Raw genomic sequence first — 11,749 nt, 5'->3', positions numbered from 1 at the left:
ATTGGGACCGAATAGATATAGTTGGCCATGCAGCCCGTGGCCTGTTGGCCCGGCCCGCGGCCTGGCATTTTGGCCCGGCCGAGGCACGGCACGGCCCGAGGCACCAGGCGTGCCTGGGCCGCCACCGTGGCCCGTAGCACGGCTCAGGCACGGCCCGACGGCCCAGTAAAAAATATAGCTTTTTAATTCTAAAATAGAAAATGTAGGTCTGTTGGCTCATCCATCCATCTTGAGTGGCCTGTTAAGAAATGTAGTATGCTAAATCTAAACAAAAAAAGAAAAATAAAGGCCTGCTACTAGCCTGGCACGACCTTGGCCCGGTGGCCCGCTGTGCCTTCGGGCCGGCCCGACGGCTCACGGGCCGTGCCTTGGGCCATACCCCCGGCACGAGGCACGACGATGACACGGCCCGGCTGGCACGACGGCACGGCGCGACCCAGGACAGGCACGGCCCGATGGCCATCTATAGAAACAGACAATAATCCATTTGAAATAACTTGAAACCAGTGCTTCGGTTGGTCAGTCGAGCAAGAAAATCGAGCACTCCATAAGGGCTCGTTCGTTTTAGCCGAATCCAGGCTAGAAATAATTCCTGTTCACTGAAGCGTATTCAAATTGTATAACCAATCCTGCTGGAATATTTCCAGAGAGCACATTCCCCTTCAACCGAACGTAGCCTAAATCGGAACGGTAAAAAAACAATGGAACCATCGGTTTTGGAAGAAATCGGTATAAAAACATACTCATGGAACCACTTTAAGGCATGCATGTTTAGATCCCCTCCTCTAAAGTTTTAGAGAAGGAAATCTAAACGGACCCTAATATAAAGGCTTGGCTAATAGCTAAGCAGCGGCCCTAGTGGGAACGATGGAAACCCTTTAATCTGGCGCCAAGTTTCAAATTTCAAATGATGCTCACCTTTTGCCTGTCGATCATCAACAGAGCCATATAAGTATGACCAAATATCCCGATCTATCTACTAACACCTACTCCGCTGTCAGCCCCACATACCAGCATCTCTCACACAGCAGGCAAAAAGAGCCTCATTTTATTTGCGTGTTGTGCTAATTAACTTCGCCTGAGGCGATCATGGCTGAGATGACTGGGAAATTATATTAATGATCTGACCACATATGTTTAGCGTAAAGAGCTCGCACTTACTGAAAAAGATGTGAGAACCTGCAGATGACTGGGTCGCAGCTCATCGATCGCATATGGCAGTGTCAGGTCGAAGAGTAGCATCAAAGCAAATCCGAGCGAGCTGTGAAATGTCTGGCAGATTTGATCAGAGCGAGCCGGCCGGATGGATCTCGATCACGAACTCCTGCTGCACAGATTTGATCAGAGAGAGAATTCAACGAAAGAGATGGCCCTGCCCGAATCGATCGAACCCCCACCAGATCACGACGTCCTTCTCCGGATCGACAGCGCAGCCGATCGAAATAGCGGCAGCACTGTTTTAGTCGGCAATAATCCATACGAATGAAACGGTTGTTCTGGCCGGCCGGGAAGGAAACGCGACAGCTCAACGTCTGAACGCCACACGTTCGTCGTCCGGCGATCACAAAAAGAGAGAACTGTCGTCTGTGTCAAGCACACACGTACGGTCGTCATTCTTGGCCTCTCGGGGAGTTACGGGTTAGCAACGAGAAGATCGACCGGGAGCTAACAACTCGTCGTCTGAAATGTATGTTAACAATGGCTAATGTTTCTTTGTTATTAACTAATAAGTAGAATCTGATTCTCGATGGAGAAGGCCTCGTTGGGAGCAAGCTCTAGAGCCTGCTAGGCTAGCTAAAAAGTGCACACTGCTATGCTAGCTAGCTGATTATTCGAAGACGATTTTGTCAATCGTCGCCAACTTTTGCTCTTGTTAATTAGTTGTTGTTAACGTTTGATGGATCAATAATGCCGCATCATATGGCGTGTGAGTTGTGACACACAGCAGACATGCACTAGGTATAGGAATATATATGGCCATTTTCTTGTTAATGCCCCGACAACCAGAATGGGGACTCACTCCTCGATCGACCTTGACGTTGGACTTCCAGCAGGTCACCGAGGGAACATATTCTGTGCATACTACTCTGGTCTCCCAAAGTCAGACGGACGCTCAGTGGTTTCCATCATGCATCCCGCTACTCCTCCTCCTGCCTGCCTGCGTGTATCTGAACGTATGGTTGCCAAGTGATGATATATGCACGGTCAGTCCAACAGTTAAATATACGAGAAGTCGAGAATATATACCTTGCCTTTCGTGTCCAACCCAAGTTCAGGTTTCACCATCACCACAATTTTTTATGCATTATAATAAATGATTTTTTCTGTAAATTTTTCCAGCATCCCCTTCCTAGCTCCATTTCAAAGTTCAAAACATGCATGGAGCATTATGTTAGAGTTGGACCTGTACCTGAATTATTTAATTAATAACTGAGGAGTGAGGAGGAAGACTTCACATACAACACCAACCCACCACACCATTGATACGGTACGGTTATTAATATTGACCGGTCACCGGGATACGTCGAAGATGGAAATCCTCTGAATGCATGGTAAGTAAAAAAAAATTAAGAAAAAAAAGGCAATGTAACCTTTAGAGTATGCGGAAGCATCCAGGCTGCTACGGTAGAACAATGGAATATAATCTCACGTCGAAGAGATTATATAATCAATCAATCCTACCACCAGATCAGATGGTTCCACTTTTTAAGGGCGGTGAGAAATGTCAAATGTTCACGAAAATGTAGAAAGAGTACGACACGTCATCAAATTTCACATTACTCGTTTCATCCGGTCGCATTCCACCGGTTCGACCAGGAAGTCAAACACTCTTGGCACCCCCAATAAAATATCTCCTTATTATGCTAATAATTCAAACATTTTGATGAATTTGGGCTCTTTCAAGTGTTAATTCGAGGTTGACAGAGAATTTACTCCCTTTACCCCATGAAAAAGAATTTGATCTTTTAGTTTTTCGTAAGTCAAACTATCTTAAGTTTAGCTAAATTTATATAAAAATATTAATACTTATGACACCAACAAGTTATACTTACAAAAAAAATTTGTGTGATAGATCTATTCATAATTAGTAATATAACTTGATTAGACTTTAGGTAATTTGACTTATTATATAAAAAACTAAACTAAAACATCAAATTTTAGATTATAACCAACTATATCAATATTGGCATGAAAAAGCCTTTTTATTCCATTTTTCCTTGGTAAAAGTAGTAGTTTTTTTATTCCACTCCCAAAGTCTTGATTTTACACTGCACACTTTAGGATGCATTTGGAACCATTGAACATTTTGGTTTCTCAGCATAATCACCATCTAGATTCACTGCCAAATAGCATTAAAGTCCACAAAGAGATGCAATTCTAGCATAGTAGTAAGTTATAAAGTATCTTAAATTTGACTAACTATAAATAAAAATATATAAATATAAATAATATCGAATAAGTATGATTACTTTGTTATGAGATTACTTTCATATTAGGGCTTTGCTATGGTACACGCACCCAAATAACTGTGAGCCCTTCATTTAATTAGATCGAATGGTTAGAATCATCTATTACTTTCCAGGAGGTAATATGTGAAATTATATTTATTTAATTTTTAATTTTGGAAAAATACAATAAATGAGGAAAGTTTAGATATAAATATCTTTTTAAGATCTAGTACATGCATATGAGATCCGCAAAATATTTTTATTTTTGCAACTTTAGATATGACATAATTTAATTAGCATACACTATATAATAGTTTTGTACAAGTAACACAATGTTGTACGTAGGTTCTAAATATACTGGAAACACATATGTGTCCAAACATATACAAAATTCTATATTCGTACAAAAAATTTTATGTAGCAACTTTACATGCTCAATTATATACGTGATAACTTTTTATTACAAAGGCCTCTAAATTATGTAACACAATTTTAATCAAGTTAGCATAATATACCCTAGATTATGTAGCGTGTGTAGTGTGCAACGTATTTTAACATGATGATTTAGAATCATAAAAAAATTAGTCATCTTTAAGGTAAAAATATCAAAACTTAAAATATATAAAAATAACCTCATTCAAATATGGATACATAAAAATATTTATTCACGTTAAGCCCAAAAGGAAGAGGCCATGCGCAAGGAAAGAAAAGGCCATGCTCTAGATTCTCTCCCTGATTTGAGGATTTGACAACATATCTTCTTTCTTTTTTAGATTGATTAATTCATTAACTAACTAAAAAAGAAATCAATGAATCAATGACTCAGATTTATTTGGGATATTACCTCCTAAGAAGTAAAGGGTATACCGTAGCATTGCCCTTCGTATTATTATTTAATATGGTGTCATAAACATTAATATCTTTTCCTTGTATACTTTGATCAAACTTAAGACACGCTAACCAAGGATGCATCTAGAATTGTCTTCTTTTTGTGGATAGAGGCAGTACTAGCCAAGAGAAATAGCCTAAACCACCTCTGATTTCACGAGTTTCTAGTTATATAGTTTCAAATAATCTAGCCAGCTAACAAATGACCCCACAAAGTAATTCTGAATCACTAGAGAAATATTTCCAGAGAATCCAGAATCTAGACCCTGCCAAACACGACCTTAAAAGTAGTAGACCATGGAGTAGCAAGTATGCAAACCTAACTCAACCTCCACTCATGGTCTCAATTGCAGCCTAATGCTGCTGTTTGAACAGTACTGCGCGAGGAAGAGTTCAAGCGAACACTTGTGGCCTGAGGGCGTACTACGTAGTACTACGTGCTAAGCTAGTGACACTGCGACTAAAATACCTGCACAAACAATGAAGTGTCGTGTGGTCCAATGCCTTGGATTTGTCTGAATAAACTACTACTACTACACACACCACTATACGCTTACAAGATCTCGGCCCTGTTTAGTTCACCCTGGAAACCAAAAAGTTTTCAAGATTCCCCGTCACATCGAATCTTTCGACACATGCATGAAACATTAAATATAGACGAAAATAAAAAATAATTGCACAGTTTACCTATAAATCACGAGACAGATCTTTTGATCTAGTTAGTCCATAATTGGACAATATTTACCACAAACAAACGAAAATGCTACAGTATCGAAATCCGAAAACTTTTCGGAACTAAACAAGGCCCTCGTTGCAAATTGTAGTCTAGCGACTAGCGGCGCAGGAGGGGAGAGAAGAGAACCCGGCCGCGCTACCGGTAGTGAGGGGTAGGGTTTTTTTTTACAGGTTCTCGGCGGTGTCAGTTACGCGTGTGTGTGAGCGCGCTACGGAGCACGGTAGTGGGCCCCACTAGTGGCCTTTGTGGCCTTGGCCTCTCTCCTCTCTCCGATCCGAGGGCCAACGCCTATTTAACGCCCTCCCCCTCCGCCCTCCCAAACCCCAACCTCTCTTGCCTTGGCTTGGCTGGCCCCCAACCCAACAAAAAAAAAAAAACCCCTCTCTCTCCCATTCCCATCTCGCCTCCCACCTCCTCCGCCTCGCCGCGGCAGGCACCGCCGCCAGTCACCTCCGCCTCCCCCCTCCCTTCCTCGACTCGATCGCGTGCGTCGCACGAGGTGACCTCGCTCACTCGTCAGGAGATCGACCCCAACCGACTCGAGCGCGACGCCATGAAGTACGTGCTGGTGACCGGCGGAGTGGTGAGCGGGCTCGGGAAGGGCGTGACGGCCAGCAGCATCGGCGTCCTTCTCAAGTCCTGCGGCTTCCGCGTCACCTCCATCAAGATCGGTAAGCCCGCCGCCGCCGCCGCAGCCCGCGCGCGCGGTGCGTCCGTTTCTGATTTCTCCCCTCTCGGCCCGACCCTCTCCGGTCAAACAGAAAAAGGAGGAGAGTAATGGCGGCCACGTGATCGCACAGGCCACGAACGCCCGGCCTCCCCGTACAAAACAAAAGCCGCTCCAGCCTTTTTTTCTGCCCTCCCCCCACTCTCCCCTAGTCCTAGTCCCTCCCATGCGTACGTGTGCCCGTTTCCGTTTGGTGGTTCGGGCATAAACAACTCGTCGTCTCTCTCGAGATCGTCACAAATTGGGTGGGGGTTCACACTTCAGTAGGGTACCCACGTTGCTAGCTACTGCTAGAAGGACTGGCTCCATTTCCATCGTAATGGGGGGCCTGATTCAGATTTGGGCTCTTGACGGCGGTCGCCTTCGATCGGCTGCTCTTGGATGTGTGGATAAGGCTTAATCTCATGTGGCATCGTTTTAGTAGCTATAGTAGGCACTTGTAGCTTTCCTTGGTTTATTACAGCCAATTTCTTTTTTCTGCTACTACATACTGCTACTACTAATGCCTTGGCCGCTTGTTCCTCTGTTGGTACGTGCCACAACCACAAAGCAATTCTACCTTTTCTTCCTCTGATGGCCAGCCGGCCAGCAGCGATTAGCTTAGCTAGCTTAGTCGCCGGCCATTTAATTAATCTAGCTTTCTGTTAAAATAATCTCCTGTGTCCCATGTTTGTATTTTTTTTTGTTTGAACCGCGATCACGTACTCGTCGCTATTTTGCTGAAGTGGGCATCTGATCCTGTGTCAGTGTCACTGTCTGGGTTCCTTGGAGCACATGAACTTCTCAGGCATATAGTGGTTTTTTTCTAATATTATTTTGGGGGCAGTAATACAGGTCAAATTTGCCATCCCGTGCTCTGGAATTTTGTCCTCACTGGGCGTGTGTTTGTCTCTTCATGCGGGCCAAGTGCTGTGCACCTTTCATTTCTCGCGTCTGTCTCTCTCAAAAACGTTTTCTACCCTGTCTCGTCACGTCCCGGCAAGACTTGCTCCGTACTTGATTTTACTGCAGGTTTCTCCGCTATACTTACGTGTCTTATGGCGGTCACTGAAGTCCTCATGCTACTTATGATCTTCTTTGACGCTCGTTTTTGCTATACGCATGTGGAGTAGGTTGATCGAGCTAGTGCCGTAGAGACTTCTGACTCTTGAGTTTTATCTGTTGGGTGCTCTGGGAGATGATGCCGTTTCTGAACTGCTTTCGCTGTCGCTGGTGTGCAGATCCATACCTCAACACCGATGCCGGAACCATGTCTCCCTTCGAGCACGGCGAGGTGTTTGTTTTGGACGACGGTGGTGAGGTACGATTCACACTGCATATAGTATACCTGTACGTACTTTATGGTTCACTGTACACCGATCACCACATTGCACTACTGGAGATTTGAGCCACCAATTGTTTAGACCAGTACCAAGTGGTACACGTCAGCAGCTCACATATCGTCCTTGTTTTACACTTCAACCGTCACTGACTAGTCGTCAGTACCAGCGCTTCATACACCTGTCCTGCTGTCCATTCTCCTCTTCTCCAACGTGTTAGAACTGTGCTATATTTCTCCAAGACTTCTTTCATGGGCTAACAAGACTTCATTTTGTTCCAACCCTTCTTTTCAAAGGTGGACTTGGACCTTGGAAACTACGAACGATTTCTGGACATCAAGTTGACTCGTGACAACAACATAACCACGGGGAAGATCTATCAGGTGACGGGAATAAACAGCCTCTCTCAAAAGTCCACACAAGGCTTTGAGCTAATTTGCCAGTATATTATCTGTTAAAGTTGTGGCTTACGCTTCACCTTGACATTTATGGACTAGGAATATTCGGTGTTTTTTTCCTTTTGCACCAAGGTTAGGTGCTTATTTACCTGAATTTTTAATGGAACCCACAAATCTTTTGTGACGTTGCTTTTTTTCATTCTAAGATCTGATACAGTTCAATAATGCATGTGGGAAATCATCTGGTCCTTAGCCACTGCTGTGATGCTGTCACAAGCAATTGGTTGGTAGAAAGCATATCATCAGGTTGATAGTGCACCAATCATAGGCTAGGACCCATTGTAGAACTGGATGCTTCCTTTACTGCATCTGCAAATTCGTCTGGAGGTCTATTAGTGGTTGAAATTAAATATGTGCATTCAGTATTTATCATAAAGTATAGTAACACATAATATGAATTAGATAGATAATGAAATCCTGATACTAAGAAATATGGTTTAATGAAAATGGGTAGCTGTCGTCTATCACTTTGTAGTCGACAGAGTTTGGGACCACCGGAGCATATGTTTCTGTATACCTTATGAGATATCTTGGATTTCATAGTATAACTGTTAATAACTTTTCTATTAATGTTCAAACTGCAGTCTGTCATTGACAAGGAACGTAGAGGAGATTACCTAGGAAAAACTGTTCAGGTGAGGAATGGTTACGAGAACAGAGATTTCCATGCTTTTCTGTAGCCATAGAAAAGGTGCTAATTGTTACAGTGAGTTTAAGAATTAGAGTTAATTCTCTTTATCAGGTTGTGCCGCACATCACAGATGAAATACAAGAGTGGATTGAACGTGTGGCAATGAATCCAGTTGATGGCACAGAAGAGGCAGCTGATGTTTGTGTCATAGAACTTGGTGGCACTATAGGTAAAAGAACATTCTGTATCATTGCAGGAAGTTGCAAAATAGCATAAGTTTGGTCAATTGTTCCCATACCTGTAAGTTCTGGTGCAGAAGACAAATTTTTTTTGCCACATAACGACAGTGACATTCTTGATGCAGGGGACATTGAATCAATGCCTTTCATTGAAGCATTAGGTCAATTTTCATACCGTGTAGGTAAGGAAACTCTGTAACTGTGCGTAATCTTTTTCCTTGTTTTACTTATGTTTTTACTCAAGGATGTTGATCGATGTCTATTTGCTATTAGCGTAAATTGTTTTTTGATGCAATCTTGTGAAACTTGTCAGGGCCTGGAAACTTCTGCTTGGTGCATGTCAGTCTTGTACCAGTTCTTAATGTAGTTGGTGAGCAGGTAAGCTTCTCTTGATTTGGGGGTACAGTGTTACTTTTTATATTCCAAAGATATTATTACTGTTCAGAAACTAATGCTGTTGTTTCCTCAATTATATAGAAAACAAAGCCCACCCAACATAGTGTTCGCGGACTTAGAGGACTTGGACTCATGCCTGATATTTTGGCATGTCGTAGTACACATGTATACCACATAACTTCTATCTGTATTTCCATTCCGTGCCTCCTCTGAACCTTTCAATGCTGATGGTGGTTGTATAAATTGTTTGCTCTGTGCTTTTTGGCAGCCACTTGAAGAACATGTGAAAGTGAAGCTCGCGCAATTTTGTCATGTTCCGGTAAAAATGTTGCCTGCTCAAGAGTTTTTCTTTTTTAAAAAAATAAGTCAAGTCCGCATCATGCAACAGCAATGCTGACTTTGATTTTATTTGGCAGATACCAAATATCATTAATCTCCATGATGTCACAAACATTTGGCACATCCCTTTGTTGCTCAGAGTATGTCATATGAAATTATTTGTATGCATGATTGCCAAATTCTCATTTGACATGGTTAACCTGAGATCTTTTCTCTCTTTATAGGATCAGAAGGCCCATGAAGCTATTTTGAAAGTGTTAGACCTTCAGTGGTATGCCATTGGACCAAAGTATTATAAGCTCTTCCAGTTGGCTTCATTTCTATGAATACTTACATGTATTTATTTCTTCATGCGTGCAGTGTGGGTAAAGTTGCTCGAGAACCCCAATTGTCTGAATGGACTGAAAGAGCCAGCAGATGTGACAGATTGAAAACTCCGGTTGGTTTGTTGATCATTTTAACTGCTGTTTCCAATACCAAATTCACTCTTAGCTTATATATAATAATCAGTGCTTGATATTATGGTATGAAAATCCTTTTCAGGTTAGGATTGCTATGGTTGGAAAGTATACTGGCTTATCAGATTCCTACCTATCTGTTATCAAGGTGCCATTACTGTTTTATATATCTTATAACACATACAGTTTTGAACCAAACTGGTGTGCCTTATCTTTTTCTTCCTCTTCTGTCAGGCTCTTTTGCATGCGTCAGTTGCTTTGGACAGGAAACTTGTGGTGGACTGGGTTCCTTCCTGTGATCTTGAAGATTCTACAGCAGAAGAGGTCAGTTTTATTTATGCCTTATCATATCTTCTTTTCTATATCTTAGAGAATTAACTGAATTGGGATACCATCGCATTTGCAGACTCCTGATGCCTATGAAAAAGCATGGGAGTCGCTAAAGGTAAACAGAGAATGCCTTCTTGTGCCATGCCACTAGCCCACTATATAGAAATCTGAATGAATTTTCGCACCTCAGGGTGCAGATGGTGTGTTGGTGCCAGGAGGTTTTGGAGACAGAGGAGTCCAAGGGAAAATTCTTGCTGCAAAATACGCGCGAGAAAACAACATTCCATATCTTGGCATTTGCTTGGGCATGCAAATTGCAGTGATTGAGTTTGCACGTTCTATCATGAAGTTGCATGGTGCTAACAGCACAGAGTTTGATCCAACCACAAAAACACCATGTGTTATTTTCATGCCAGAGGTAATTATTTTACTACAGTTGCTAGTGTAGTTACCTATTTCCTTTGTGTTGAAAATTAGCATGAGTTTTAGTGCCAACCACGCTTCTCCTGTTCTGCAGGGATCCAAAACCCATATGGGGGCAACAATGCGCCTTGGATCAAGGAGGACCTTTTTCCAGGTCACTAACTGCAAATCTGCTAAACTGTAAGAAGCACCTCCCACATCTTTCACTATTGTTTCTGCAGGAGTTTGACATCTGGTCCCTCTTTGGCCACTTGATTATCTATGGAGTACTCGGGTAATCGTTTGAATTCTGAACTGCCTTAGGTATGGCAATGTTAGCTACATTGATGAAAGGCACCGCCACAGATACGAGGTGAATCCTGATATGGTCCCAGAATTTGAGAAGGCAGGGCTTTCTTTCGTTGGCAGGGATGAAAGCGGTAAACGCATGGAGGTATGATTGCCAACATTTTTCATAAAGATTGACAATGTCCTGGTCTCATGTATTTGATTTGTCACATGCAGATTATCGAACTACCAACTCATAGGTTTTTCGTTGGTGTACAATTTCACCCTGAATTCAAGTCAAGGCCTGGCAACCCATCTCCGCTTTTCTTAGGTAAGACATCTTCAAACCTCTACTTATTTTGCCTGCTGAAGTGTTCTTTGCTTTTGAAAGAAATTTAAATGCCTGAGCACTTAACGAAAATCTTGGCAGGATTGGTAGCAGCATCATCAGGTCAGCTTGATCAACGTGGCGTTATCAGTAAGACAAGCAGATGCATCAGCAATACCGGAGGAGCATCAAAGCTAAAAGCTTGCCAGAATGGGCACCTCATGAAGCCACTGAAGGGCCTGGTGAACGGGCACTATTCAACAACCAGCAATGGCGCCATTCCCATCTAGCAGCACAGAGCTGCGAGGCACTGCATGCTTGTTTGAGATTTCTCTTCTACCGTTTTCGCTTGTTCTTTTCCTTTACTTGGAGCGTGTTCTTCCATTCTACCAAGCAAACTAAGAAGAAGAGAAGGGCCGTTTGCTCTAGCGACACAGCAGCCGTTTCCGATGTTTTAACGTGGAAGCATTTGGCATGCAAGCTGTCGCATGCATTAAGAGGCAAATTTAGCAGGTTAGCTAGAGTTTGATTAGTAGTAGTAATCCGATATGCTGGTTTATTTGTTCGTTTGTTTGCTAAGATTACAAAGGCTGGTGATGTGCAGCTAGCTGTAGTGTAGCCTGCCGTCTCGCCTCATTTGTACATTGTAAAATAACTGCTACTCTCCATTGACTGACTGAATGGATGAGTATAAACGTATCGGACCAACATGCTCAGCGTGGGTTTAGTTTATCACCGGTAAAGACTACTATAAATCCGAA

General features: G+C 42.7%; 1 protein-coding gene across 1 annotated transcript; it reads left to right on the top strand.

Annotated features, from left to right (window-relative positions):
• LOC8083780 (CTP synthase) lies at positions 5,402-11,749 on the top strand. Its single transcript, XM_002441504.2, has 20 exons — positions 5,402-5,744; positions 7,021-7,100; positions 7,416-7,502; positions 8,162-8,212; positions 8,320-8,437; positions 8,573-8,629; positions 8,761-8,825; positions 8,925-9,008; positions 9,112-9,162; positions 9,260-9,322; positions 9,407-9,453; positions 9,543-9,621; positions 9,726-9,788; positions 9,875-9,964; positions 10,047-10,085; positions 10,161-10,388; positions 10,488-10,573; positions 10,697-10,826; positions 10,898-10,991; positions 11,091-11,749. Exons 1-20 carry the CDS (start codon positions 5,627-5,629, stop codon positions 11,276-11,278), a joined length of 1,818 nt encoding a protein of 605 aa, XP_002441549.1. The 5' UTR covers positions 5,402-5,626; the 3' UTR covers positions 11,279-11,749.

This window comes from Sorghum bicolor, chromosome 9 (genome assembly GCF_000003195.3).
Source record: "Sorghum bicolor cultivar BTx623 chromosome 9, Sorghum_bicolor_NCBIv3, whole genome shotgun sequence".
In the NCBI taxonomy this organism is placed as follows: Eukaryota; Viridiplantae; Streptophyta; class Magnoliopsida; order Poales; family Poaceae; genus Sorghum; species Sorghum bicolor.
The sequence above is the reverse complement of the archived record's forward strand: the minus strand, read 5'-3'. Positions and strand labels throughout refer to the sequence as shown.